This window comes from Semicossyphus pulcher, unplaced genomic scaffold (assembly GCF_022749685.1).
Source record: "Semicossyphus pulcher isolate SPU_LCO1_2020_fin unplaced genomic scaffold, fSemPul1.0.p SCAF_6, whole genome shotgun sequence".
NCBI lineage: Eukaryota > Metazoa > Chordata > Actinopteri > Labriformes > Labridae > Semicossyphus > Semicossyphus pulcher.
This window is the reverse complement of record NW_027211737.1, coordinates 27,726,504-27,752,015: the sequence shown is the minus strand read 5'-3', so window position 1 is coordinate 27,752,015 and position 25,512 is coordinate 27,726,504. Positions and strand designations below refer to the sequence as shown.

Genomic DNA, 25,512 nt, shown 5'->3' with positions numbered 1-25,512 from the left:
GTAGGTTAGTTTTGTACTGATGTTTATGTTACACTCTGTCAGCATTGGCTTTGGCCGCGAGTGTATTTTTGGCGTGTTTGATGTTGTTATGTCCGGTAAGATGACGAGAATGTGACCAACCTGTTAGCTTGTCTATTCATTGGCTCGAGTTTCTCTGACTTTTTAGTCTTTATTTGTATATTGTTGATAACTTTGTGCAGGCAGTGCGCATGCACACTCATACCGAATTGATGTCGTAGGATCTTGTCAAGCTTTTTTAGGGAATCATCGAGCATTTAGGCATAATTAAAGCGTTGTTTTATCGGCAGAAAAATGACATATCTGTCATTTTCAAGGCATAATCTGCAGATACCAATAATGCTGATAATATCATGCATCCCTACTATGTATGCAAATACTGGATAGTTACTGATGTATTTATGTTTAAGCTGTAAGATTTTTGAGTTTATTATTGTTATAAACAATATTGTGAAGTATATTCTATAACAACTATTCAAAATTTATAGCTTGATCACATATACAAATTTCATATTCATGTTATACAAAACCAGACACACAGACACCCGTCTTTGCACACACGCAAACATAAATGGGCACAGTCTGAATTGCACGTACAAAGCTCTTGGGGGAATCTACTCTAAACGAGGTGAGAGGGGAGCAGCAGCAGGTTGAGATGACGGAGACAACTCCTGCGATTGAGGCGACGGTCAATTAGCGCCCGGGCCCTGAAGAGACGGGGCTTTGTGGCGCTGCGGTGCATGAAAACTGGGTTAGAAACAAAGTTTAGATGAAGTGATTGAGTGATGCTCAATGCAAACTCACTGCATTAATTCAGTTGAAGTAGCTTCACTATTGGGTGCAATTAAAGGCAAGGTGTGGCGGTGTGACAGGCTGGTAAATGATAATGGATTACATGATGGGCGAGGGAGGGACGTACACTCTTATATCAGTAAGGGAACTTAATGTAGACTCATCTCTCACACACACTCGCTGACTCTTTTCTCTCAGCTATCTGCCTTCCTCCAGGATAGTTGGTTGCATTTGTGCAGAACTGGATACACACCGCTGCACACACCTCCATGTACACACACACACATGCACCAAGCCCCGTACGGCCGTGTCAAAAAGTGATGTTCATCGATCCAGTCTGCCTACAACTCGTACAGTGTCTCTTCCTTTTTCTACACAAGCGCTGCACAGGAGGCTCTATTTATTTCCAGCACACTAACAGCACACGGCACTTCCATCGAATCAGGCGGACATGATGGCGTATCACTTTCTACAACTCATAGGGGAGTTTTACAGCGCTGTGAGAGGACGGGAGAGAGATGGATGGAGATAAAGAGAGTGACAGATGAGACAAAAAAAATAGAAAACAAGCAGCAAAAAATAAAAAAACTTCCTATCTGTCATTTTTTCTCTGCCACAGATTTTCGCTCTCATGTGGTTACTCTGCTTTTACAGGAACATTGTAATAACACACAGCCTCTGACCTTTGCACTGCACAGGATTGGTTATTTAAATGCTGATGATGTCCAGTGCTGAAGGGGCTTTGTGCTGTTGCTCTCATTTGCTCAGTCCTTTCAGGTGTGTGTCACAGAGAGGCAGAGACGTGGACGGCAGGGTAAGGAAAATACAGCATTGCTGACCACAGGGTCACGTTCTCCCCCTAATGAAACCCATGCATAAATAAACGAGGCCATTGCAGTGTCGGAGGCCTCAAGTCTCTTTCCTCAACTGAAAATGCACATTTAACTCAGTCAGCTCTCTTTTTTTTTTATATAAAACTGTCTCTATATACGCCGCCACATAGGAGAGAGCTATAGCTAATGAAGAATTTCGCAGGGCAAAGCTGCAGGGCGATGGCTAAAACAGCACATCATTAAAAGTAGTAAGCCACCAGTATAATAATGGCCAGGTTCATTAAAAACCAAAAAGGTGAGCGGAGGAGCCACGTAAACAAAACAAGTAAATTGGCAGAGTTCCCGGGGGCATGAGAGAAGCCTTCAACGGCTCTGCCTCGACATACTGCGTTTTTTATGCTGCTTGAAGGAGCATTAGATGGATGGAGTTCATAGACGGTGTCAGTATTCCAATGCATGATGGGTAATTAAAATCAGACAGGCCATATGGCATGGTAATCATCTGTCAATACAGACAAACCAGGTCTGCAGGAGGTTATCGAGCCAAATTGTGTTTCAAATCTATATGTAAGACAAGTTACATGGGGATGAGAAATATTCATTTCACTGATATTCTGAAGATTCATCTTAATGTCAAGCATGAATGTAATCAGGCACGGACATGAGATGCATGTGAATGTCGGGTTTAAATCACTGAAAATTACACTTAATTGACTTCCAGGTTCTGTTTCTGCGTCTGCCTCTGGTATCATTTCTGTTGTGGTGAACCACTGTGAAAATCTGCTTCTCCACACGGGTTACACTGAAAACAAACGATCTTACGCAAAAGCAATTTGACCCATGTCTAGTTTAGTTGATTTAAAAACACAGAAGTGTCCTCGTCTGAAGCCTGAGGGAGAACGTGTGATGGAAGCTCGCGTTCCCTCTCCCTCCACAGCCCTCCCTGCAGACTTGGAGCCGAGTGGAACCAAAACCGAGAGCTCTGCCAGGCTGCAAAGGCCGTTCACCCCCCGGTCACCCCTTCAGACTGACAGGGTCCAGGAGTCAAAGCTCCAATTTCTCCTCTGCCGCAGATTGGCATCTCTATGGGCAGCCCCAGGGCGCCACACATTAGCATACCCACATGGTGGCTTGGCCTTAGTTTGTTGGATGTTAACAAAGAGAGGCAGAAGGTGGCAACTGGCCCTTCTCTTGGACAGCTACCCATCAGCTTCTGGCCACAAAGATGCCCTGGTGTGATGGGGGGAGTGAGAGAGGGGAGAGGGAGTTTGGGAATGAGACAGTGGACAGAGAGGGAGAGATATTGCTGATGGAAAAAGGGAAATTTACAGCATAGACCCTTCCGTTCCACCCTTCCTCCATCTTTGCCATTTCACAGTTGGGGTTGTGCTCCAGCGCTACCGAAAGTCTGCTACATGAAAGCTCGTTTCCTACCATTAAGCACAATAGGACTCCTTTCAGAAAGCTGCTTTTTGCAGTGACAGGGGAGTACTTCCTCTTTCCTGTGCTGAGAGGACAGCAAAGTCCTGCTGCGGGCTTTCAGTCCAGAGAGGACGCATCAACACCGGTAGCAGGAACACGCTGACAAACAGACACCGAATTGCCTGAAACTCCACTGGAGATGCTCCAACTCTCCAGCTACAACCCCTGAACTTTATACACAAACACAGAGCCGGTGGGTTGCGGACTCTCGAGCCACGGCTGTATTAGGTTGTCTGTGGCTCACTCAAGAATGTGCCTCGCAGCTATCTGGCCTCTCGGTGGATCAACTGTGGTAATGCTTCGGTTGTTTGTTTCCAGTGTTCCTCCTGCTAATGTAATAGTGTTTCAGAGCCGGAGGTGAAGGTGTTAGTTTATATTAGAATCTCTGTCAGGTGGAGATATTATTTCCCCCCGGATGAAAAACATATTGACAAGATATGTCACTTTTGCTGTTGTGTGGAGTATGACAAAGCCTTTCATAACAGTTTGCCACTACAACAAATGGCTTTCTAAGTTAATATCGCCTAATGTTTCGACAATAGTGTCAGACAGGACAGATGTCTTGTCTGTGCATGCAGCCACACAGGGCATTCGTATAACAGCATACACTTGGGGGAAGAGTAAATCCATTTTCAGAGTTGTATTTATCACTTTTTGGGGGGCAATTCGGTGCACTCAAACCTGAAGAACAATATGTGAGACATCAGCGCAGTGTAACCAAACATTTTAAAAGTCTGTTGAAAGTGAAGATAAAAGTGAACATGACCGGGACAAAGTGTGTATCCTGCTGGTAGTTCACCTCCGAGTGCACATCTCTGAATCATTGTCATGCCATGTTGTTATAGTCATTACCGCTTTCCGACTTAAACATGACATGAATACCGCTTGTGTCAACATACAAGTCATAATGACCTTACTGAGAAACTTACTGAGTTGTACTAAGTTGCTTTTCTAAAGGACAAATGATCAAATGAAAACAAACAGGCCTCAAGTCAGCAGAGTTTTGCTGCTCAAGGTAATCCAACACTAATTCAATGAATGAAAAGCTATATTGATCACGCACACATGTTTTTATTACCCATTTCTAACATTAGCGCGTTGACACAGGTTTTTTAGACCTAGGAAGACCTGCTTATAGATGCCGATTGTCTCTTTTCCTATTGGATCTATCACTCATTCAGTCTGTTTATCAAACTTGTCGCCCACAAATTTGGAACGATGTTCGAGCACTGCTTGAACGAGACAGGTTGAATTTGTAGCCGAGATGACAAGGAGTCACAGAAGTTACCGACGGAAAGGTTACCGGGAAGGGGTCGGAGGTTAGCGTGTCAACCCGGGTTTTGTGTTTCCATCAATGCTGATCAGAGTCTACTGCAGAGTCGTTTGCAGAGTGGTTTGACCCGGGTCTGAATGCTGATTGTAGCCTTTCCCATTAAGCAAAAAAGCCGGGTGTTAGCGGGTGTTAATGGGTTTTTTGACCAGTGGGAAAGCGGCTTCTAGCTCTCACACAACCAACTCTGCAATCATAAAACAATCATGAAACCTGTTGTTGGATGACTATAAGGGGTGTGACTCGTAGGATAACTCACGATACCATACGATGCATGATATTAATAAAAAACCTTTATTCCCTCTACGATACACTGCGACTTATATTCCAGATTTTACGGTACTTAAATATACTGACACATTTCTCTTTCAGTGTTGTTGTTCAATATAGAAACATAGATTGTAAAGTTTCTCACATTTTGATGCGATGCAATGCAATGTAACTTTCGAGCAAGGCACGGCACCGACCAGTCACACACATGCAAGCATTGGTTCTTGGTGCACTACTTTGTTTATTGACAAAATGAAAGACTGACAAATTAAAAGTTCTGTTACTCAAACTTCCCAGATCGATTTGCATGTCTCACCTGAAGCAACATGGCTCTACCAACAGACTATGCTGTGTGTTTAATGCAGGTCTTATTTCAGTCTGAACACAAGCTTAAACTGTTGGAATCTGAAGTAAAGGAAGAAGTATACTGATAACCCATTAAGACCGACACAGTGGTGTGGGTCAAACTGGGTCAAATGAGTATCAGCAGTGTAGCTGAATGGGTCAAAGAGTCTCAGCTGACTCCATTTCATAACATCCTCCAGAGAGAGAGAGAGGGGGGGGGGGGGGGGGAGAGAGAGAGAGAAAAAAACATGAGAGGGAAAGAAGAAGTTTGATGTAATTCTGTGTAATTCTCTGATTTTCTCTGAAGTGTAAGGGACTGCACTGCCGCCATCTTGAATTGCCCAATGATGTGAAGCCTTGCAAGTCATAAACACAGCAATCCTTCCCATTGCTGCCTCCGTTTCAACTACTTTTAACACAATATGGCCATGAAGCTGGAGCTCACAGACTCTGTCTCCTACGTATTGCACGCTCACACTGCAGATGTACACTTCCAGTCAAAAGTTTGGACACACTTTCCCATTCACTTGTATGAGAAAATGTGTCCAAACTTTTGACTGGTAGTGTATGTGTGGAATCTGCTGTTAAGCTGGCTGCAGATGGAGAACAGATACAGAGGAGCCCGCTGCTGCGCTCAGAACATTTATTTTCTCTCCCCGTTTGTCTCTCTTCTGCCCTTTCTTCGCCTTCTCCCACCACCTTCCTCTCATCCCGTCTCTCTCACATCCTCCTGTATCTCCTCCACCAACACAGAACCCAGCAGACAAACCAAAACTGATCATCTATTGATGTAGACAATATGTAGAGATGAAAGCGAACATGATGGTAGTACTAGGGTTGCCATGGAAACCTCTCTCCGTCTCCACTAACAAATCTGTTTATTCGGCGATCCTGTGAGACAGGCGGGCTCTGCAGAACAGGGGAAAAGGAACAAACTGCTTCTTATTTAACATTTAACACACAAAGCACACAAACTTTCTCGTCTAGGTGATGCACTTCGTTAAGAGGCTATGCGCTGAAATTAAGACGGTAACTGGCAAGCCAAATTGGCAACCAAAGCCGCTTTAAATAGAGACTTTCTCCACCTAACCTGCAATTCCCATAATTCAACAGCAACTGGGCAAAACGCTAGCCCAAGGGCGGCAATTAACGCCGAGCCCTGCTCGTGCTCCGTGTGAGTTTGTGTTCAGCAGCAGCAGCAGCAGCAGCTCTCAGACGCTCAAGTGCTTCAGAGTGGAGAGGCGTGTATCTGCTTTCAAGCGCATTAGTGTGCATGACTCCGTGTGTGCGTCTACGCGTCTGTGTGTGCATTTGTGAGAGTGGAGTATGTTTCAGCATCACCTTGAGTGCCTGCCGTCTTTATTCAGGCTAGTCACGTCCTCACCCAGACACAAACGAAACTAAAAACTCAGGCAAGAGCAAAAGCCTGCCACAGAGGAAGAGATACAGGGGAAGATATGAGTAGAGAGAAAAAGAGATGAAGATAAAGAAGAGGAGAGAGTTTGAGCCCTCAGAGAGAAGCTGTAGTGGGGGCGGTGGACAGCGTTTCTTATTTCCTGTTTGGCAGTTTTAGTCGCTTACCTGAGCCCGAAAGGCTAAAAAACAAGCTTAAGTTGTCAAGGCGGTGTTGTGCTTTCACCATAAATTCAAACATGTTACGTCTACCTATATCTGACATGGAGGGAGAACAAGGAAGAGGAAGAGGAGAACAGGCGGGAAGAGGAACAGAGGGGTGATCGAGATAGATGGGGTGGCAGAAAGGGACAAAAGAGGACAAAGTGAGGCGAAGAGAGGAGGAGAGAGGGGAAATAAAAGAGACACAGGAGGGATGGAAAGGAGGGAAGGAATAACAAAGTGGCTGACGGAGAGGAAATAGAGTAGAGTAAAAGGGGGGAGGATGGATAGTGAGAGAGAAGAATCGTGACTGAGTGGATTCGAGCTATGAATATTGTATGGTGGATGGGACAGCTGTCTGGTAAACAGTCCACAGAGATGCACGGATCATGTCAGGGCAACAAGAGGCAAAATAAGAATAAAGATATCTTATATCTACCGTTAGAAAAAGTGATGCACTGCAGCACGAGCTAAATGATGTGCTCTGCAGTTTGGGATTGGGGTGTGGAGGTTGGGTGTCCAGCCTTCGGGAATAAGCCTAGATAATCCTGTGGACTGCTGCTGTGTGTGTCTGTGTGTGTCTGTGTGTCTGTGTGTGTGTGTGTGTGTGGGGGGGGGGGGGGGTTAATAGAGATATGGCAGCTACTGGAACGAGGACTGAAGATAGAGGCCTTAGACTGGAGCAGATGTGGGGTGAGGGGGGAAGTGAGGGCTGATGGGGGTCTGGGTCTGGATGATGGAAAGGAATTAGAGAGACAAGAGACGTATGCACAGACACGATTCGCACGAAGGTCTGTGCTTACATTTTCAGCTTAGAGCTGCGGTTACCAGTACTGGTACTTTAAATAAAATATTTGTTGCCTGTAAATAAAACACACGGAATATTGTCTGTATCAAAATATGGTGCAGGTATATTTTGTTAGGAAGAATAATAACAGTGAGAGTTTGGAATATGCACACATTTTATTGTGCTTTCCACAAAACACAACAGCAAAAAGATTTCTACTGTAGCATAAGCTACAATCATTAGCATGTCTAGCTGACTATAGCGTACTATTTGGAGGAGTAACTAAAGCCGCTTTCCCACTGGTCAAAAAAAACGCTAACACCTGCTAGCACCTGGCTTTTTTGCTTAATGGGAAAGGCTACAAACGGCAATCAGATCAGGTCTAATGACTCTGCAGTAGGCCCGGGTAATTATTGCCTCGGCTCCGATCGGCATTCATGGGAACACAAGACTCGATACGCTAACCTCCGCCCCCTTTCCAGCTTGATGCTACGCTCCGTCTGTAACTTCTGCGACTCCTTCTCAGCTACAAATTCCAACATCGTTTCAAATTTGTTGCGCTAAGTTTGATAAATAGACTGAATGAGTAAAAGATACAATAAAGACCGAACCACTGTAACATCTTCACTTGTTTCTGGCGTGTTTGTGACGTCAGACGGTGACGCAGCAGAAAAGAGACTGAAAGCAGGATACTCTGGCAACGGGAAAAGAGACAATTGAAATCTATTAGCGGGTCTTCCCGGGTCTGAAAAACCTGCGTCAACACGCTAATTTCAGTGGGAAAGTGGTATAAGTGTTACTCCGAAGCCACAGGTATATAATTAGCTGCATATCTACCTGATAAGGATAAAAACCTTAACTGGGTGCCACATAATGTTAGACGGTGAGGGAGTTTCAGTCATATGTCAAATTCTGCCCTCATGAACAGCTTATGAAATCTACCTGATATTTAAAGTGTAACCCTTAATAGGATTAAAAAGAGTCTGTGGTTTGTTATCACAGTTTGGCTTTGATGTGGCTCTTTTTATCTTCTTGTTTTGTCTCTTGAGGTCGTCTTATTACAATGTTTTGTTTTTCCTCGTCTCCCTTTGTTTAATAGTCTTAAAGCTTTCACCTTTGTTCAGTCTGAGGTATTTAAGGCCTCTAAATAGAAATGGCACTGTTCATACATCCGCACAGGTGTTGCTAATTTGGCTCATTAGACCACAGGACTGTGTGGGTGAGTACACACTGATGATTAGTCTGACATTATTGTTAGTTTTATTGGGGTAAAAACAGAAAAACATGCACCATTATGATAAGATTTAGTATTTGGAGTTTGCTGATCTCAGGTGATTCCCAACAAAGCTCCTTTCAGTTTATTGGAACAACCAGAGGGGGTTTGCAGTAGGCTTGCAGGATATGAGTCAAACGTGTGATGTGGGATCAATTAACACATATCGAAATGAGCATATTAGCTTTAACGCTACAGGAGCTATGTCTTTTCTCTATTCTTCTTCTTCTTCTTCCTCAACCATGTCAGTTAACCTCACAATGGGGACAAAATTGACATAAACTAATCTCAGTGTATCAAACAGCTCGCTGGGGATTCATTGGATTGTCCTGTTTTTTGGTGTGCAGAAGAAGAAGAAGATAAACTTTATTAATCCACCGGAGGGAAATTCAATGTTTTCACTGTTATTATTACAAACACGCTACACACACATAGGCCCAATATACACACATGCACAAACAGGACTCCATGGACATGCATTAATGGAGAGATGTCAGACATACGCCCCGAGCAGTGGGAGATTCGGTGGATTGTCAATGATACCTCGACAGTGCCCAGGAAATGACACAGCACATCTCCAGCTACCTGCCCCAATTTGTCTGTGGTTCCAAAGCCTAGTCCCTACAGACTGAGCTACCATCTACCAAGGCTGTTCGGTTTGCTAGCATTGGAAGAGCATTATTGGAGGCAATGATTACTTTAACTCAACAGTGAGGGAACACATCTGCAACTTTATGTGGCAAATTTGAGAAGAGGTGGAGTGTAGGAGCCAAGTAGTGTGTTGTGTTTGTGTTATGCTTCTCCAACCACCAGGTATGTTGGAGGCCAAACTGGTTACAGGTTATTTAAACTGACTATCTCAAAGATTTCAGTTTTGTATCACTAATGGCAATAAATGGTAATTGCAGGACGGTCGCTTTCCTTTTTAGACTGTTTGCCTTCATCTGAGCGTCCAATTTGTTTCTTTTTCTTTGGATTTTCACTTATTTCTGAAGTTGTATCTGTAGTCATCCATCTTTTCTTTGTTTGTTCAGCCATAGTGGATTACTGTTTACTCGCAACACTTGCAGAAACCGAAGATGTAAATCTTCAAGATTATTACTTTAAATTCATACCCTCTAAGCACAGTGTTGCTGATGATTACTTTGAAACGATGGAACGACAGACTGTAAACACCTGCAAAATAAACCCAATATAATTAAAAGTTTGGTCGGCAGAATAACTTTTTTTTTTGCTCTGAGCACACGTCTAAACAATGCTCTATTACAGCCAGTGTTAGTCACTCCTGTGGGGAAGATATGCACCTGAATAAAATAAGCCAAATAATAGAATTTTTACATGCTTTCTGTATTAATTAAGACTAATTCAAAAGGGGGAAAAACATCTTAAACTCCACCTAGCTGGTTCCCCACAGCCTGGTCGGTTAACCCTAAACATTTGCATCCTCTCTCTCCGGCTACAGTCTGCACCGGGGATGTGTGATGACGGCTGAGATGGTGTTTGACGTTGGAGGGATTTCCTGTGTCTGGGTTGGTGTCAGCACCCATCTCTCATTTAACGCTCCCTCCAGCCTCACCAGCCCCCTCTCCTTTGTGAAATGGCACGCTGAAGTGTGATGGATACTCTGGATTAAGTCTCGCCTTCGAGGATGAGAAGGTAGTTTATGCCTTTGTCCCCACACACGCACAGTCACACACACATGCGCTGATGCGGTGGTCAATTTTCCAAGGTAATATTCTCTCTCTCTCTCTGCAACACTCTGACAGACAACACCGCCTCTAACAGCCACATAATGCCACCCTCATGGTCAGAGTTTGAGTGTGTGTGTGTGTGTGTGTGTGTGTGTTTGTTTGTGGACAGCTGTATGACTTAGGATTTGAATGTGGATTTGTGTGTGTGTGCTTTTAAGAGTCAAATGAAAGGCAGTGAGGATAAGAGGAGTTGCCCCCGCCGGCTTAAATGAACCCATCGTCAAATCAAACGCACATTAAAATCCTAAATACTCGTCATTATAGAGCAGTCAAACAGATTGGCTGTGGATGCCGAAAAACTCAGCATCGAAAAAAAGTGTTTCATGTCGGCCTCTGCCCACTCACTCCTCTCGCTCTCTTACATAAATAGAAGCTTACATCCTACTCCCCTTTCGTCTGCTCGTCTCTTTCATGGCCGTTGTATCGTCGCAGGAATATTGTCAGAACGCTGAGACCCTGGCCTTTTGCTTAGTTACTTTTAAGATGTGAACAAATTTCATGTAAGGGTCTGTTAAAACCCTTAAATATAATCTAAAGTGTCATGCCTGCCAGAGTAAAACCTCAGTGTAAGGACAGTTTGATTGGACGCCTGCCAGCGCTAAACTCTTCTGTGCTCCTCCTGACCCTCTCCTTCAATTGTGCACAAGGACAGCAGTCCTTAGGGTGCATTTAGGCGCTCCTGTTTACAACAGTCTAGACTGTTTACGACCAATATTTCACTTACTGTTTGCCAGTAACAGGACAGTGGCAAATTCTGGAGGAGGGGGGCGTTTTTTCCCCTCAGTAAGCCTCTGTTGTAGCTCCAGTGATGCCAGTCAGCACTCCATTAATCTGCTTTTAATTAGATTAAAACGTCTCTCGCAGAAACAGGAAGCAGCGCTCTTGTGCCTCAAACGGGGCCAAACAAAGGCTCCAATTGGCAAGTAAATCTCGCAGGCTTCCTCCCACTTCCCTGGAATCGTCCTTGTCTCATAATTATCACTTTGCTCCAAACGCTCAGATTTGGGGAGATGGGGGAGGCGAATGACATGGTTGATCTTCTGAAGAGCCTGATGTTGCTGGCGACTGCGGATCTCGGGCACATTTTAGAATCCCACAGAGGAGCATCGTAGGAGGATGAGCGCTGATCGGGGGCTCGGAGTTTTTTCGGGGGTAAAGAAAGTTTAAAGAAGTTGAGAAACAGTTGATCGCTGCTGTCGTATTGGGAGGAAGTGCCGTTAAGTTTATGCACTGCCACAGAGGAGGTGCGGAGAATTAAAGGAGCCCCACTATCCTTTGCCAAACACAGGTGGATAAATGCTGCCATGCATCAACACACACACAAGCACACACGCTAATCTGCAAGGACTTCATTTCGCTAATGATGTGTAGAGCAGCCACTCTCCTCCAGACCTCCGAGGAATAGCTTTATTATGCAAACCTCTTTGTATTTCCGACAAAACACAAGGTGGTCCCACTTAAATAAACCTCTCGCTCCCCTCATTTGTTTTTCACTCCTCCACACCTTATTATCGCTCCTTTTCATCACTGCCTCTGTGAAACAGCTCATGAGAGGATGGCAGGAAGATGAAGGGATGGTTGAAGTAGCTAAAATGTCAGCCGCAAGCCGCTAGCTATTCACATAATTAGCCCCCTTTTTCTGTGTAGTGCTTAGTTTTATTATCAACAACAAAGGAGGGAAAGTGATTGGCATGAGAGGAGTTAGCCGGGGCCAGCTGAGCAGGCACAGAGGTGCTCCTAACAGCTGCTGTAACAGAGCAGGATTAGGTTTTAATCTCAGGTGAGGTGGTCACGCAGGGTGAGTGGAACATTTAGCATCTGGAGTAATCATGATGGCACACAGTATAAACACAGGAAGTCCTACTTTTCAAATATATGCATATTTATACGCTGTAGCCACATTATGTTCCCAAATAATTGACTTCTACTGTCAAAACTTCTCTAGACTTGTATCATCTCTGTCTGGTGAAAGCTTGTCATGCCCTTCCACCATTAACCCGCCATACTGGGCCCAGTTACTTCAAATGTAAACAAGGAAAGCAGACCAATTTCCACCTGACAGTTCAAGCAGCTCATATCCAGATAATAGCCAATTAAAATTGAATACACTTTATTTTCAACTTTCCTTTGAACCTGCTTTTCTAAACTCTTTAAGCAAATATGGGTTGTCACACTCTCGTCCAGAGGGTGGTGGCCCCCAGAGGTTTTTGGTAACCACCAAAATTTTGTTTGCTAGTTCTAAAAGCTTTGCGTTAGTTCATGCAGGACACAGGAGTCATACGCGCCAGCTGTATTCAGCTGACAGTCTGCTGATTGAAACATTATTTCTAATCAGTAACACATTAATCACAGCCGCTTCTTACAGCAAGGCGGCCCCTTTAAATGCAACTTCCTTCTCACTCATCCCTGCTTCACTGATGCCGCACACACACTGCTGCTACTGCTGCTGGCAATGCTTTGCCTCCACCACCCCAGCCTCCTCCTTTCTAGTCTGAAGCCTGTCTTGATCCATGCTTGTGTTGTACAGTATTATCTCTCAGATGTACGTCGCTTTGGACAAAAGCGCCTGCTAAATGAAATTGTAACATTCTAACACTGTAAGCCTTTTGCCCACTCTGTAAACCCAGAGGGGTTTGCATTGCGCCCCCTGGAAAGCCATAGCATGCTGCTCGGCTAACCCAGTGAGCAACCTACGAGCGGAGCCATCGGCGCCAAACATGACTGTATTTCCATTTTGCAATAAATGGTTAAATCTATGACGAGAGCGCTCCTGACAGAACTCACACCAATGCATGGGCAACAATTAGGTCAACTGATGAAATGACATCTAGCAAGACTGCATCTCAACAATCTGAATTCAATCTGTCTCAGACTCTTCTCAGCTGTATTTTTCTCTGACTATTTGAATATCTAATGTGCTGAAGATATAAAAAGTGTAAAAGTAGTGATAAAACATCTGTGCCTTCACTAACACATCATTTATCTCCTGCTGCCGCGAGTTACACCCCTGTGCAAAGTTTATCTCTGCAGGAAGCTGTGATTATACATAAAGAGTTTCTGTGGAAATTCCAAGAGGGGCCAGACTGCGTCTGATGTTTGGTTCCAATGTTTGTGTGTATATTTATTTATCCTTTATTCAACATGGAAGTCTCCTGAGATCCAGTAACTCCTTTTGGTTTGTGTTTGTTTGCGTCCCGTTAGCTTTGCTGCTTTATTCGAAGGTTACAGCAGAAAAAGAACAGAAATATGAAAGCATTTAGTCATTAAGCATCCCTAGAGCTAAACTGGCCTCCTACTTTAAGCAGAGGATACTATTCTCTAGACGTGATTACATATAAAACATGAATGTATGCAATGTGTATCTGGAGTAAGGACAGAGTGCTGCCAAGGGAAATGTAATCAGGCAGACCGTGATATAAGATGCCAGACAGTCTGGACGTGTGGAGTGGATGCTATGTGTCAAGATAGCAGAGGAGCTGAGAGCGAGAGAGTATGTGCGAATGCACACAAGCATGTGGTCAGTGTAATATGTCCATATGCATGCTGTTCTGTTTGTGTGCATGCTTTCTGTACGTGACATTCTGTGTGTGTCATCGTCATACGGGGTCTCACTTGGCCGTGAAATGTGACGGCTGGAAGTGAGGAAGAGGAGGTGAAAGTGGGACACAAGTGGAGCAACTGAGTGGTGTGTTTATTCTGAACAAAACGGTGAGGGATTCACCGAAGTGCTCAACAGGCTGCAAGCTAGCAAGAACTCAGCAAGGCCGAGAGTCAGCGTTCACGATCCGGGTGTTAAATTCCACGGCCGTGAAAACAGAGCGGGCCCTCATGAGACCGCCGCTTGGACTCCGGGATGGAGAGTGAATGATTCATCTTATTCTGCTGTAACTTTGAGTGTAAGGTAGAAGAAGAACAGGCCAAAACTTTCCCTCCCCTTGGATTTGTGCAACTCCAACGCAGACTTGGCAGCAGTTAATGACGCAAAGATGCTTTATCTTGAAAAATGTATCTTCTTGAACGTATTTGCTCACTGCAGCAGGACGTTCATCGTGCCTTTGGGCTACACGACTATGAGCCATAGATATATTGCAGGGAGGATTAGAAGAATCAGATTCCTGCCACAGAGCTATTAAGTGAAATATTTCTGCGCCACGAGCTGAGACAACAGCCGAGACACACAACGAAAGTGATGCTCTGTTTTCCTTAATTCAATTGAGCCTCTAACTTTCCAGACTTCAGAGCTGTGATGCATCAGAGACAGAGATGGCTCCGATAGCATAACAGTCAGCGTTCATTATACTAAAAATAGAGAACTCCACTGGGAAGATATCAAAGAGGGTAATACAGTGCAATACATAACAGCTTGCGCTATCCTGTTTGTCTCTCCGCAAATTAAATGCTCCGCTCGCAAGACACAGCAGCGAGACGCGTTACACAGTTGTCGTCTTGGTAAACGCTCCCGTTTTCTCGATTGCTCAGTGTGCGTCTGCAGGGCGAGAGGAGCACAATCTATCTGCAGGGATGGAGGGAGCACTAAGGTGGCAGAGAGCACGAGAAATGAGAATTATTAACAGGGTAGAAAGACAGAGAGCAAGAGGGCAAGCTCATGAAAAGCACTGAGGCTTTTCAAACACAAGGCCTTTATTGCTTAGTCAGATGCCCTTATTGTCAGATATGACTAATTAGCACTTCATAATGCAGTTGTGATCAATCAGCCTCAATGGAAACTACCAGCACTTTGACAAACAGATTCATCATGGTGGGAATAAGCTCTGCCAGAGGAAACAGTGTTCACACACAAAGTTTCAGATCATTCCTCATATGAAAAATGACCCTCGTGGGGAGTGAGCTGGCCGAGGGGTAGAATGCAATCAGGAGTTCACTGATGTAGATTTTTATGCTGGCAATGAATGCACACTTTTGATTGACATCCCTATAATGATGCAGCGGGGGAAGGTTGATATATCAATTTAATTTAGTCTGCAAAGACCTTTTTACCAACAGTTTCACTTTTAGCTTAGTCATGCTAGCAGCGAGGCTTAAGGGATTGTTCACTTGGCTTCTGGGTCAGTCGGTTCACCTCTTCTGTGCAGACTGAACTATTCAACAACTTTTGGATTGATGGGTGAAATATCCTGCACGTACGCATTCATGATTTCACTCCTGGAGTCAAATATCTCCAAATCTACGAGATGTACTGGCATACGATATGGTTTCCACAAGGGGCATCCTGATCTTAATGGTCGACCACCATTAGCTGGATGTTTGTTGTTTTGCATTAACTGTCTTGACAACTACTGAAAGATAAATTGTATCAACGACGGCATTCCTCTGACTTTTCTTCTAGTACCATGATCAATAGTTTTATTAGTCCAATATCTTAGTTAAAGGGGGGGTATTATGCTAATTTCAAGCTTCATATTTCACTCTGTGATACCTGTTGAGTAGTGTAGCATAACTTACAGTCACGCCCTCATACAGCCTCTGCCTCAAACAACTCAGTCAGCTATGTCCCTTTAAGAAACCCCGCACAAGCATGCTTTCTTCTGATTGGCCAGAAGAAAAAGCTCTCTGAAGCCTGCCGAGGGGCACAACTCAGTGTTTGAGGCGCGCCTCCTATCCTGTGGCTGTGCTACAGAGTTGTTGGCAAAGAGTAAACTTCAGTTTTTGGATCTTCTGCTCAACATTGATGTCTTTCCTTCACAGTTCACAGCCAAAGAAACACTTTCTCCAAAACATTTTCAACCAACGTGACGAGCAGAATCGTTGAGCAGAGTGGTGGAGTGAAAAAGAAATTCCGAGGCAGACTGAGCTGCTGGGCGTCCTTGAACTGTGCCAGGGGCAGGAAGTTCTGCTGTGTCTCGGGCAGATTCCCAAATACAGAGTTCCTCCACTTTGTGACATCACAAAGTGAAGCATCTGGAGAAGTCTGTCTGAAAGCAAGCGTTCACAGCAGCCTGCAGACTAAGATTTTTTTTAGCAGGGGAATTACTTTATACTTTGACCTACAGATTTGAAACTTCAAACATTGTGTCTTAAAATGTGTAACAGCATAATACCGCCTCTTTAATGGCTAGATATGCTGCAGCACTGATATTTCCACAGGTTTTAGCTCTAAGTGTTAAGTTTTAATTAGCAAATGCAAGTCTGCAAACATCATGAGAGTGAATGTTTGTCTCTTTCTCGATGTGTCAGCCCTGTGACTGACTGGCGATCAGTCCAGGGTGTGCCCCGCCTCTCACCCAATGACAGCTGAGATAGGCTCCAGCCCCCCCACGACCCTGAACAGGATAAGTGCTATATATAATGGATGGAAGTCTGCAAACATACTAAGATGGTCACATTATATCCAAGTTATATTAAATTTCTGTTCTTCCTGTTTTTTTTCTGTTGTTTTCATGAAAAGCCGAGCTTGTCCGAGGCCGCAGCTGTTTGTATGAAAGCTTTAGATTTGATACAAAAGACATGCAGACAAACAAAACTCTGAGTCCTGTCTGCAGCGAGTTCTCCGGCTACACACAGCTCATAAAGTCATCTCAGCCCACATGAAACAACTTTTACTGTTGGTACATCAGACTGTGACCAAATCGTGTCTTCTTCATCTGTCAAGGTCAAATGATTTCAGTCTCAGCTTCACTTGGATCTGAACACTTGTACTCATGTACGCTGGTTTGCTGGAGCTCATTGAAGACGCACTCACAAGCTCAGGAGGATGTGAGGCTGTTGTCTCTCTCCTGCATCGTGACAGCGCTCTGACAATACAGTGCAGAGAGACGAGTGTTCGAGAGAGCAGATGAAAAGCGGAGAAAGGAAGAGATGAAGGCTGCATGAAAAGTAAAGGCTAATTAATCTGAGGCATCGCATTTCTCATAGGACAGCCAACAACTGTTTCTGTATTCATCAAACCTCCCCTTCAGCTCTGAGATTAAGGAGAATCTATAATATTTAGTATTTACTGCAGCCTTTTTTAACCTTCACTCTCAGAGAAAAGAAGTGCACACACACTCATGACACCTTCTCCTCTCTCCTCTTCTTCCTCCCCTCACCTGACCTTTCCCCAATCCAAAGGTTTACGCTGTGGTTTCAATTAACTGCCAGGAAAATGTTTCATCATCTCAGGGGCGGCAGCACTCACAGGCTCTTTAATGAAATACGTCTTTTCACACTTCTTAATTACTTTTGTTAGAGCCACCTCTTTCTCTGTCTCTGCCTGTGTTCCAGGCGGCATGAATAATGCACTGCCAGCTACTCTGGACTTCACTGAAGGATGTGCGGCGACAGGATAGATTTGGGATTTGGAGAAACTTCATAGTCTAAATAACTCACATAATCACTTTGGGCAACTAGGCCACGTTATCAATTAAAACACCAAACCACACGGAGAAACTGGCAAGACAAGTAATTAATGGCATAAATATAGTCGACAAAAAAGAGCAGGCACTTATGTTTGACTTATAATGCACACTCATCCATTTCTTGGCCTCATCTGTATGCATGTTAAGATTCAGGCTCTTCAGTCACTTGGATATTAGACTTTTACTTTGAAAAGTGCAATGATTTCATTTTATAGTACCTTGGGTGTCAAACATACTGTATGTAATGCAATGTAAACATTACATAATGTAAACTTATGGGCATCTTTCTTTAGATTGGACAAAGCCAGGCTAGCTGCTTCTAATAACAATAATGATTTAGATTTAAATTCCCTTCTAGAAACCCAAGATCGCTTTACATGGGAATGAAAAAAACAAACAAACACATTCAAGGAAAGAAAGCAAAGTGAGCTGGGTCATAGTTGTTATTGTAGATCTTGTTGAAAAGGAAGGTTTTGAGCAGTTTTTAAATGACTGAATGGTTGTTGTGTTGCAGGTCTTAATAGAGAGAGAGTTCAAGAGGGCGGGGGCCGCCACACTGAAGGCTCTCTCCTCAAAAGTGCTTCTATCTGTTTCCAATCGTTCAGCTATGCTAGGCTAAACTCCCCCAGATGTCAATAATAACAGTTGTATGAATCTAATCGAACCCCCAGCAAGAGAATAAAACAAATGTATTTCTATAAATGTCATGCTACTTCTATAAGGAGCTGAAAAAAGAAGCATTAGATTTAAAGGGCATCAATGTTGTGTTAACAATTTGTTCCTGTGCCCTCATATAGTAAAAAGATCAAACTACAAAACCTAAAATGTATCCTGTTATAAAACAAGAGATTTCTACCTGTGCAACATCATCAAACTCTACTGTAATAAAAACAGTGGTGAAAGTAAATAAACCCATCAGGCCTGATTTCCTCGCCTCTTTTTTCCTTCTCTCTCTCACACACTTCCACACACAAACAAAAGATTAATCATTGCCCACTGCCAACTCCAGCCAGGTGCTGACCTCTCTCTGTCTGACATCAGATCAGGAGCGGGATACACATGTAATCTCCTATATCTCCCCTCGCCTTCACCGCGGAATGAGACTCTCTCTATCTCTCTCTGCAAACTCTCCACAGAGGAAGAGCGGCCTGGGTGGAGCCTGAACCCACACAAACATACATTTTCTCAGGCAAACAAACAAAGCACACAGACGACTTTTATGGCCTGGGAGTCATGAGCTCTACTGCCTCCGAGATATCCTGAAGACGAGAAAGAAAAATGTGCTTCACAAGTCAGCGTGGGTTTTGCTCTGGTGATTAAGCTGATTATCCGTGCACCTCTCTGTTGTTCTTCGCCTGTGTGTTGAGCTAATAAACGTCAAATATGATTTGTCTGGCTGCGAGCAAGAAAACGCCGAGCGCTCCCTCTAACGTGAACCCACATACACATTTCAACTGTGCGTGACATTTAGGCCTTTAACGATAATAGCTTTCTCTGGATTCAACCCTCCAAAGGGTGTTGTTAGCACATTGTGTAACGTAATCGCAGCACAATTGTAACTGCTATAGATGCAGACTTCACCCATGAAAACCAAGCGAGTGGAAAAAATTAATCATCATCCTTGAAGCTCGTGTGCTTCTCTTTACTTTATCAGTGATAAAAAAAAAAAGGCAAAATTGGCTTAACTTGGAGAAGCGCTGCAATTAATTGTGATCAAGTTTAATGAGAGCCCACTTTGCCGTGTTAATGTGGCTAATTAACAGTCAAACAGGAAGTGGTATTGACTTTGAGTGGCTGCCACTAGACATTGATGAAGGTGCTGATCTGTAAATACCACATAGGGGTGCGTAACAAGCGCAGGCAAACTCCACAGACACCACCAGACAGATGGACAGCACGCACCTTTCCACAGAGGAAGAGAGGTATTATACAGACTCACACATTATCACATCCACATTCTATCACCGTCCGGAAGCACTGATGTGTGTGCTGCATACTAATTTGTTTTTATGACTGTTACAACTGCCTGTCAGTGCCAAAATGCAAACGCAAAGAGGGTGCACATACACACACAGTTAGTCACACATGGCTGCCAGAGCCGGTTGCAGAGTCTGGGGACAAAACTGTACTCTTCATGCCTCCACGTGCCGAGTTTGCCAAGTTACCTGAACACATGCTATAATACTATACTTATCGAGGAGAGAGAGGAGCGGAGAGAGGAGAGGAGACAGTTTCTATTCTCTGGATATGGTCAATAAAAGCTTCCTTGAACTTCCTGACCCATCAGCAGTGCATTCACCTTTTCAAATAACAGAAAAACACTTCTTTCTATCCAGCTTCGAGCGTTGCCGACGCGCAATTTCAGCAGCATCATTATGTTGAATCGCACGGCCGCTGATACCTCACTATGGCCGAGCCTAATCTTTCTAAGACGGCTCAACAAATCAATAAGCAGACCTTCTTTATGACAGCATTGAATATAATGAATGTGATGAAGCATCTTGATTTGTAAGCCAAACACAGACATCTCTATCGAGTTAGTTTATCTGCAGGATCAACGATTTGTCTGTTGCATTTCCAGAAAGTTATAAACATATATATGCCTTCTTTCAATATCCCAGCTGGGGCTTTAACCAATGATTATTCTTATAATAGGAAACCTTGACATTCTGGATGAACATGTATTTGCTAGAATGACACCACTAGGGCCGCACCATAAATCGTTTAACGATTTAGCAATAGTCATATCACAGGACAGATAATGAGGCAATGAACTGCAACACATGAGGCTGCTACTTTTTTGTCGCTTCATGCCAAACGACAACTTCAGTTTCTCCTCTTCCTGACTTATCCACAGGAAAAGTCTGTCTGAAATCACATTAGTGCAGCTCTTCACCAGAGCACAGAGTGAACTGACCGCTGTGCTGCAGCCTGCGTGTTACCGGCTCGTAAACCGTAAACACACACACGACGCTGCTGCAGTCACACATAATGCAGCGACACCTGCAGCGCGTACATCGCGTGAGGTTGTGTGAGCCGTCAGGAAGTACGATACGGTGAGCATTTGTTTTAAAAGGTTACAGTCACTGGTACTGACACACCTACACACATATAGTTAACGCAACTTCAGCCCACAAGTCTATTTGTATGTATTATATTAAGAAAAGGTCGCTCAACCTGTAAGCTCTGTACTTTTTCATGCAGGTGAAAGTAAAAGTAAGATTAAAGTTAATTAAAGTCCCAAATCAAAAGAAGCATACTTATTTGATTGTATATATGTACTTAAAAGTCATTGATATTGGTAGAATTGTCAGTATTCTTTTAAATCCTAATAAATATAGCAGAACAAAAAGTTATTACAATGTCAGTTTTCCAATATTGTGCAGCCCTAGACAGCACTCTAATGTTTGTTTAGTAATTAGGAAGCTAATACCAGCGGCTAGTGAACTTTTCAAAAAGATTAAAACAAGGGTGGACAGGTAGCCTGACTCTCTCTGAGGGGGACAAAGTCTGCCAACAAGCCCCTTAAAGCATCACTTATTAAAACATAAGACCTTTTTTTTTCAGTGTGTTTTCATAGAGGTCCAAGTAAGCAGATTTTGTTACCGAGAACAAGGTCCAGTCTTTGGGATAAGCTCTGTTAATAAGCCTCTGGCATTGTCTTCATATTTACCCAACTTTTTCTTGATAAAATAAAAATAGATGAATCATTCATTTATAAAAGTTACGGTTATGAAAGGTTTTCTTAAGGCCAAGGCCTGAAAACGATCAACATTTCTGCTTGAAAAACATCTCTATTGATTAATGGATAGTAGCAGATTGTCTCCTCATTAACTGATGAATTAATCATTAGCTGTTTCAGCCCTGATCTCACTATTAAATTGCATATTTTTCACTGTGAGTGAAGGTTCCATATCACCCACTCCCAGACTCAGTAGTCACAAATGAACTATAGCACAGCACAATGCATCAGACGTAACAAAGGATGCCTGTTATATAAAAACTTAATAGAGCTCAGTGTACAAAACCAAGCTGCTTTTTTATCGCCTTTTGTGTTGGAGCGCATTGTTGCAGTTTTACAAAGAAGACGGCTTACAGAGTTGATGCTCTCATAAGCTGCCAACAATCGACTGTGACAATGAGGGCACAAAACCATCAGACAAAGCTAGATTACCAGACGAACTCTTCCTCCCGTCCAATGCTTTCGTTGACCCGCACACCTGACCTGCCTCCAACCAAACGACTCACACTCATGTCTTCAGCAGCAACGCTGTCCGGGATCTGACTCTTTAGGGTGACATCTCAATGAGACGAGCTATTTCCATCCTCGTTTTCTTACTCAGAGGTGAAAGTGTTAACAGAGGGATGTCCTGCCTGACAGATGAGGCCTACCTTTTGAGGGCTCTGCACGCTTAGGCAGATCCAATGTGTCGTAGTTTTTGTCGTTCTCACCGTTTTTTCTGCCTGGATGGAGGAGACAGGAGGGAAGACAATGTCAGTGTCATATCCTAAAACAACCAGATTATTAAGGACAACATCGTTGACACCAGGGTTGGACTGATATGGTTTGAAAGGCACATGTGAATATGTATAGACTGAAGCTGCAAACAGCTCAGTGGCTCATTTTAGCAGTAAAACAGCCTCTCCATCTCTGATATCAGTCTAACCCGAGTTTAAACACCCACCCACAATGTTTGCACACATACACAGAACAGACAAAAGAAGCGCGATCTGTTCAAACACATAAACTCCACACCAACTGCTGTTTGCACCAGTGTGTTCACAAAGATGACCTCACATAAATATACCAAAAACACACTGGATAAGCACAACACAACACACACACACTTACAACTGCTAACACCTTCTTTTCACAGTCTCACACATACACTTTGTAACTGTTACTGCACTACTTCCTGAGCGGGAAAACCCCTTTAATAATGCAGCTGAAGAGGGGAAATGGAGCGGGAGGGGTGAGCATGATTGCAGCTCAGCCTGCTAATGGTCATCTCACATGCACATGAACATGCCCATGAGACAGGACAGAGACACAGAGACAACCAGTCTGATTCCTCACTTAGACGGAAGAAACATTTCTGGTAACTCTAGACCCTGCAGGGAAATAATTCATACATTTAAGTTGCCTCAATCAAGGTTGGAGGATATTTGAGTTTATTCTGAAACAAGCTAGTTAGTGCTCTCTTCCCCCAGTATATTTATATGATGCCAAACAGTTCCTTTTCTGTAAAAGGCTGAAGGCCAAACATTTACGTCATCAGTCCTGATAACACGAGCAACATCAGCTTCAAATGCTTTCCATAGTAGTTAAATTAAGAGTATCATATTGCTCACCTACTACTTTAAGTTTGGACCCACTCTAACAGGCTGTATGATGGGATTAGAGTTAATGGCTAGGTGCACCTATACTGTATTTTAAATGTGGAACAGTAGAATTGGTAGCTAGCCGCCATGGCAGCAAATCTGCACCCTGCTACCCATTCAAAACAACAGCCTGATACTACAGCTAGCAAGTGATTAGCTTAGGTAAGCATAAAGACTTAAAACAGGTGAAAACTGCTACAATTAATGTGGAGACGTTGGAACTATTTTCTGGGAGGGGGTGCTGTGTTAAGTGCATTAATGTGATGCACGTTGAGAGCAAAATTTGTGGGCAGGCATTTTTTATAAATTAGGACAAAGCCAGGCTAGCTGTTTATTACCTTATATTTTTTTATATAAGCTAAGCCAGTTGACGTCCAGATCTAGCTTTATAGCTAATGCACAGACATGAGAGAGGTATCAACCGAAGTCTTTGCAAGATAGGGAATATTCGTTTTTCCCAAATTGTCAAATGCCGAGTTTAAGGCCTTTTTAAACTAGCAAAGGACAATTTTTCGGGGTCTAAATAAAGACAACTATTACATTTTTGCATTGAAACCCTAACATTTTCAACCAATCATGGTACATAACTTTGGATAACAGCAGTTTTGACAGAAATCTTTAACAGCATATAATCCATATCACTCAAAGTGCCCACACACACACACACACACACTATAACAGGGTCTGCAGCAGAGCTTGACATCCGTCCTTTAACCAAACAAAACAGGGTCTCGTCTCGGCTCAAGTTGAATAAAATTATGTGTGTGTTATGTCCATCCAATCAAATATCCAGACAAAACTGAATGTGGGGTTAGATTTCAGCTTTTAATTTCATTTTTGTGTTTCGATATCATTTGATTTGTCAAGCTCTACTTTACATCCTGACAGACACTGATGTACTTACCTGATCCACCTTCGCTGCCTTTACCATTTACCTTTCTTAAAGGGCCAAGTAACAACTACGTCTAACATAATGTGAAGAATGGGAGGGGTGGAGTCTACAATACTTTGTGCAGCGCTAGGTAGGGAGGTATGGTACAGTCTACAATACTCAGTGTCATGCTTGGTAGGGAGGTATGGTGAAGGAATGAATGTGAAAAAGGTGAAACACCCCAATTTACTTGAATCCTTAAAACTTTCTGAGGTTTTTGGAGGACACCCAAAAAAACTACTTCTTACTATTTTCTACAGCCAGGAGGAGGAGGAGGAGGAGGGATGATGGAGAGGAGGGGAAGGAGGGCTGAAGTGAGAAGGGTTGAAGGGGGACACTCACCTTGATTAAACCATTCCTCTATAGTTAGCCAAGGAAGCAGCAGCAATGCCAAAAAACACAAAGCGGGGAGAAGAGAGAAACGCATGGTGAAAAAGGCGTGTGTGCGAGTGTCAAGAGGCTGTGCAGTAGATGTTAACAGTTTTCACAAAAAGAAGTCATCGTACACTGAATAGAGAAGGTGGCAGACTGAAGGGGAAGTTAAGAAAGCGAAGGAAAGCGAGGGCAGAGAAAGAAAAAGGGGTTGAACTTTTTGAGATTGAAAAGAGAAAGGTTGGGAAGCTATTAGCAGTCCATAGGAGTGCTCTGAGAAGCATTTTCAAAGGGTTGGCTTCAGTAGGACGGCTTTTTGGAGCGAGAGAGAGTTGGGGAGAAAACAAGCCAAATAGCTATAAAAAATGACACTTTAAAGAAAAAAGAGAGAGAGATGGTGAGCTAGAAAAGAGTAAGAAAAAAGGAGCAAGCTTGCACAGGCAGATAAGAGGGCAGAGGCACAGTGAAACATAAACATAAAAACTGCCAGCGTAACTGTACAAGTGCTTCATTAAAATCTCTGCCATGGGAGAAACTCAAAGAGATGAACATAACAGCCAAGAATCAGACTGTTTATTAGCTAAAACAAAGCCTGAGCTGCTAAGTGTGTGTTGATTATTATGTTATATTTCACTGAATGTGTCATTAAACTGAAGAGGAGGCCAAACTCAGCCTACTTAAGGTAACAAATTACAGAGCATATTGCCGACAGAGTCGTTAACTACCCGCCTCTATGCTCCTTTATAGCCGTGTTTAATGTCTCTGTACCTGAGACTCGTTTTGCTTAAGAACACCTTCAGGGTGTGCAGCAACTAAACACGTCTCATTATTCAACGTGTGTGTGTATGTTTGTTTGTGTGTGTGAAAGTATTCTCTTAGTTAATTGGTGTCTGTACAAATCTGTATACACGCCAGCTACTGTGTTTTCCCGACCCCTGAACCGAAAGGATTCTCCAGTGAGTCGTTAGGTGTCAGGG

At 43.4% G+C, this 25,512-nt stretch overlaps 1 protein-coding gene across 8 annotated transcripts in view; it reads right to left on the bottom strand.

Moving 5' to 3' along the window:
• arvcfb (ARVCF delta catenin family member b) overlaps positions 1–25,512 on the bottom strand; it is a 268,096-nt gene that overhangs the window by 24,328 nt on the left and 218,256 nt on the right. For 5 of the 8 annotated variants that reach the window (XM_069682303.1, XM_069682296.1, XM_069682301.1 and 2 more), the window contains 2 exons: positions 24,506–24,523; positions 22,243–22,314 (listed from right to left, as the gene is read on the bottom strand). The exons of 1 other annotated variant lie outside the window; for it this stretch is intronic. In XM_069682303.1, coding sequence (XP_069538404.1) covers positions 22,243–22,314; positions 24,506–24,523 — 90 coding nt within the window. The remainder of the gene's footprint in view (positions 1–22,242; positions 22,315–24,505; positions 24,524–25,512) is intronic. 2 more of the 8 variants (XM_069682297.1, XM_069682299.1) reach the window with 1 other exon arrangement.